Source organism: Scylla paramamosain, chromosome 18 (assembly GCF_035594125.1).
Source record: "Scylla paramamosain isolate STU-SP2022 chromosome 18, ASM3559412v1, whole genome shotgun sequence".
NCBI classification, from domain to species: domain Eukaryota; kingdom Metazoa; phylum Arthropoda; class Malacostraca; order Decapoda; family Portunidae; genus Scylla; species Scylla paramamosain.
Window position 1 is genome coordinate 18,437,150 of NC_087168.1, and position 5,000 is coordinate 18,442,149.

The 5,000-nt window shown below is 37.9% G+C and overlaps 1 protein-coding gene across 1 annotated transcript in view; it reads right to left on the minus strand.

Moving 5' to 3' along the window:
- The window catches only part of LOC135109234 (furin-like protease 1, isoforms 1/1-X/2), a 49,403-nt gene that overhangs the window by 34,928 nt on the left and 9,475 nt on the right, over positions 1 to 5,000 (minus strand). The window contains exon 2 of the mRNA XM_064020464.1: positions 2,521 to 2,646. Within this exon, the coding sequence (XP_063876534.1) occupies positions 2,521 to 2,532 (12 nt within the window). The 5' untranslated portion in view covers positions 2,533 to 2,646. The remainder of the gene's footprint in view (positions 1 to 2,520; positions 2,647 to 5,000) is intronic.

A 5,000-nucleotide genomic window follows, 5' to 3' on the forward strand; every position in this document is an offset into this window, starting at 1 on the left:
AAGTTAATAAATAAACCAAATGAAAATGACTAAAAATGAATAGATAAATAAATGTAATAAAAAGCAAATGCAAGAAGATAAAATATATACATAAAACAAAATAAAATAGAGAAATAAACAAGTAAAATAAACCTATATACATCTTTACCAATATATTTCAATTTCCCTTCTTTTTTCCCCCCGTAGAGAGAGAGAGAGAGAGAGAGAGAGAGAGAGAGAGAGAGAGAGAGAGAGAGAGAGAGAGAGAGAGAGAGAGAGAGAGAGAGAGAGAGAGGATATGCGTTGATGACCGAAAGAAAAAAATAAATAAAAACAAAAAAAACACAAAAACAAATATATCAGACCATTAATTCTATTTTCCGGGTGGGCAAGTGCTGATGGGTTTCCGGATTCCCAAATAAATATGCATAAAAAAAAAGAAAAGAAAAAAAAAGGATGGTTTCACGTTTATTTTATTCAATTTTATTTAAGTTTTATTCCACTCCGCTTGTTAGCCTAAAATTGTGTGTGTGTGTGTGTGTGTGTGTGTGTGTGTGTGTGTGTGTGTGTGTGTGTGTGTGTGTGTGTGTGGGTGGAGAGAGAGAGAAGGAAAGAGGGGAAAAGGAAGAAGGGAAACGAAAAGTGAGGAGAAGGTGGAGGAAAGGGGAGTGAGAGAAGAGGGAAGAAAGGAAGGGAAGAGGAGGAATGGGAGAAGAAAGTGAGGGGAAGGAGGAGGAGGAAAGAGGAGTGAGAGGAAGAAACGTGATAGATATAATATTTTTAATTTTTGCTTCGGTGGTGGTGGTGGTGGTGGTGGTGGTGGTGGTGGTGGTGGTGATGCGTGTGGTGGTGTAAAGGAATGTGATGCATAAGTAAGTGAACGAGGTCAGGTGGTGGTGGTGGTGGTGGTTGTGGTGGTGCTGACAAGAGAGGAAAAAAGTTTAAATTTTGAATGCAGAATAACTGATGAGAGAGAGAGAGAGAGAGAGAGAGAGAGAGAGAGAGAGAGAGAGAGAGAGAGAGAGAGAGAGAGAGAGAGAGAGAGAGAGAGAGAGAGAGAGAGAGTCAGCCACACAGAGCGACTTAGAGAAAATGAAAAAAAAAAAAAAAAACAGGTAGAGAGAAAACACGAAAGAAAACAAGGAAAGAAAAAGAAAAGAAAACGAGAAAGAAAATACAGCAGCAGGAAAGAAACAACAAAAAAATGGAAGAGGACATGAAAGCAAAATGAGGTGCAACAGTAGGAAAGAAAAAGAGAAAGAGAGAAAGAGAGAAGGAAAAAAAAAAGACGGAAAGAAAAAAAAAGAGGAAACACAAAACAAAAAAACAAGACAAAGAAGGAATGAAAAAAAAGGCAGAGAGAATAACAAGAAATGAAATAAAAGGTGTACCAGTAGAAAAAAAAAACGAAAAAAATGAACCTACAAAATAAAGTATACCAATAGAAACACAACCACAATAACTAAATAAATAACAGTAAAAAAAAAGAAAAAGAAGAAAAAAAAAACTGCTGAAATAGGAAGGTAAAATGAGGTAAAGGGTTTAACTCAAGCTTGGTATCGATGTGGAGGGAGGGGGGTCTCATAACACACCCTAACGTACAGCTACACAAATATTACTGTTACTGAGCACTAGGTGAGGGGATAAAAAAGAGCATAATGGTCTGAAACTGACAGCTGGAGCATGCAAAATCTCTCTCTCTCTCTCTCTCTCTCTCTCTCTCTCTCTCTCTCTCTCTCTCTCTCTCTCTCTCTCTTGTTCTGTCACACTTTTTATTGTATTGTTCCTTCTCGTTTTTTTCTTTCTTATTTTTCTTGATATTTATATTTTTTTGTTTGTTTTGTTTTTAGGTGTTATTGATATTCTCTCTCTCTCTCTCTCTCTCTCTCTCTCTCTCTCTCTCTCTCTCTCTCTCTCTCTCTCTGTCTTTGTCTCTTGCATTTTCACTGTTTCTTGCTATTTCTTCCTTCTTTTTTTCCTTGCATTTATATCTGCTTCTTGTTTTCAGTTGCTCTCTCTCTCTCTCTCTCTCTCTCTCTCTCTCTCTCTCTCTCTCTCTCTCTCTCTCTCTCTCTCTCTCTCTCTCTCTCTCTCTCTCTCATTTTCATTGTTTCTAGCTTTTTCTTCCTTTTTTTCCTTGCATTTATATCTGCTTGTTTTCAGTTGGTCTCTCTCTCTCTCTCTCTCTCTCTCTCTCTCTCTCTCTCTCTCTCTCTCTCTCTCTCTCTCTCTCTCTCTCTCTCACACACACACACACACACACACATTCGGAAATTATATAAAAAGATGCCTTACCACCACCACCACCACCACCACCTCCTCACCTGCTCCCGTTTAATTAAGGTAAGCAGTACGGACAGGTGGTGGTGGTGGTGGAGGTGGTAGTATATTCCCTTAATTAAAATGCATAAGTATTCCAATTTTCCCCCCACCACAAGATATTCCCCGTTTTTACCTGTGATGATGATGGAAAAAAAAAAGAGAAAGTAACAAGGTGAAGATAAACACACACACACAAACACACACACGAAAAACACTCACCAAGTACCACATTTTGGGCCACTTCGGGTCGTTCAGTTGGGCAATGTCGTGGCTTCTCGGCAGGTCGTGAGTAAGAAAATCTCTCTTCACTCTTCTCTTCACTCTCTGCTGCTCTGCCCATCTCACCTGCGTGGGAGGAAGAAAAGATACAGTTAAGGTAATGAAGAGACGAGCCAAAATGAAGAGAAATGGGTAAGAGAAAGAGAAGAAATTGGTGAAAAATTATGAGAGGTGAATAAGAAAATGATAAATGGGTAAGGGAAAGAAGGGAAATGGGTGAAAACGAAGAGAAATGGGGAAAAGGAAAAGATAAATGAATGATAGTGAAGAGAAACTGATAAAGGAATGGGTATAGAGAAGAATCCGGTCAAAATGAAGACAAAAAGAATATCAAATGAAATGGATACAGAGGAAGAGGAGAAATGGGTGAAAATGAAGAGAAACTGATAAAAGGAAATTAATAAGGAGGAGGAGAAATTAATAAGATTGTGAAGGAGTAAAGGAGGAGAGAAGAGAAGAAGCAAGAAAGAAGAGAAAAGTAGTTGAGGAAAAAGAGAAAGGAAAAGGAGAGGAAAGAATGAGGAGGTGCAGGAGAAAGAATTTTAAATCAGTGGAGGAGGAGGAGGAGGAGGAGGAGGAGGAGGAGGAGGAGTAGGAGTGAACAAAACATGGAAAGCGTGGGAAGAGGAGAAATGAGTAAAGTGAAGGGAAGAAGGAGGGAGAGAGAAAATAAGGAGGGAGAGAAAAACAGATGGAGATAAGCAAGAGTGAGGAGGAGGAGGAGGAGGAGGAGGAGGAGGAGGAGGAGGAGGAGGAGGAGGAGGAGGAGGAGGAGGAGGAGGAAGAGGACGAGGACAAAACATGGAAAACGTGGGAGGAGATAGAAGAGGAGGGAGTAAAGTATAACAAAGGAGGGAGAGAAAAAAAAATAGAAAGAGAGAAGGTGAAAGGGAGAAACATGGCGATTGTAAAAGAGCAGAAGCGTGAATGAACGAGGATACAAAATGATGTGCGTGTGCTTGTAGGCGTGAGTCTGTGCGTGGGAGTCTTAGTGGAGTGGCAGTAATGGTGGTGGTGTGGAAACTATTTGCGGTGACGTCGGTGGGTGGACTGAGGGAGAGCCTGGAGTGGTTGGAGTGGGTGTATTACGGAACATAAGTCACTGGAGAATTTCCCAAACAAGTCGCATTGAAAGTCCTCCAAAGCCCCAAGCCTCGACTAACTTGGCGGAAATATCAAAAGCCATTGTGAGAGACGGGACCTCAAGCTGCCGCCCCACCGAGTTTGTCCATCCTCCGCGTGCAGTAAAACATATATATAAAAGGTAGAGGTTTCGTACGTAAAATTCTCTCTTTATATTGGAGTTTCGAGTGTTGAGGAAGGAATGGAGAGGTTCGTTTGTATGTTGTTGAGGGGGAAGAGTATTCGTTCGAAGGGTCGTATTGTTGATGGGGAGAAAAATGAATAGAGATGGAAAAAATGTCGAGAAAACTTTTTGGAAGGGAAAGTCATGTTAAAGAAAGTGTTATAAATGGGGGGAAAAATGTAACAGTAATTCTAACTTTACAAGAAAAAAGTCTAGAAGTAGTAAGTATGACTTTCGATTAACGAGAAAATAATATGAAATGAAACTTAGTCCTAATAGTGAGAAAAAATATAAAAGTAAAAAAGGGAGGTATTATAAATTAAAATGTTTGAACAATAACTTTAACTGAAGAGAAACAAAATATAATAACTTTCGAATAATGAGGGAAAATATAAAGTAAAATTTATAAACGGAAGAGTGAGATAAAAAAAATAAATAAAAATAAAAAGGGAGGTATGATAAATTAATATGTTTGAACAGTAATTTTAACAATGGATAAAGAAATGATAATGTTTTGATATAGTGTGTTTTAACTTTTCAGTAGAGAGGAAAATATATGAATTAAAATTTATAACCAAGAGAATGAGAAAACTATGTGAAAAGAGACAATGTTGACGAAAAAGTTTAAACAATAATTCAAACCACTTAACAAAAATTATGAAGCGAAATTTATTACCAATATTGAGAAAGAAATACGTAAACAAAGACGTATTACTGATGGAAAAAAAAAAGAAAAGAAAAATGAATAATAATAAAACAATAATTCTAACAACGGAAGAACAAAAATAGTGTTTGGAAATAGTTTAAAAGTAGCGTGTTATTTACAAGTATATCTAACACAAAACATATTTCAACATTTCACTCTCGGAAAATTCTATTCGTAAGTGAACTCCTCGAGAGAGAAAAAAAAAAAAATGTCTAATCAGAAGCACCAGTCATTTCCGGAAGACTAGGATAAAAATGGACGTTGCATAATGAGGCGTTCTGTAACTAAGGATGTCAAAGCCCTGAAGGAGGTAAAAACTGTAACAGTGATGAAACTTCCGACAGAAAAGAAAAAAAAAATACAGGTCATTTTAATTTGAGAGATGACAAATGTACAGAGGGAGATAAA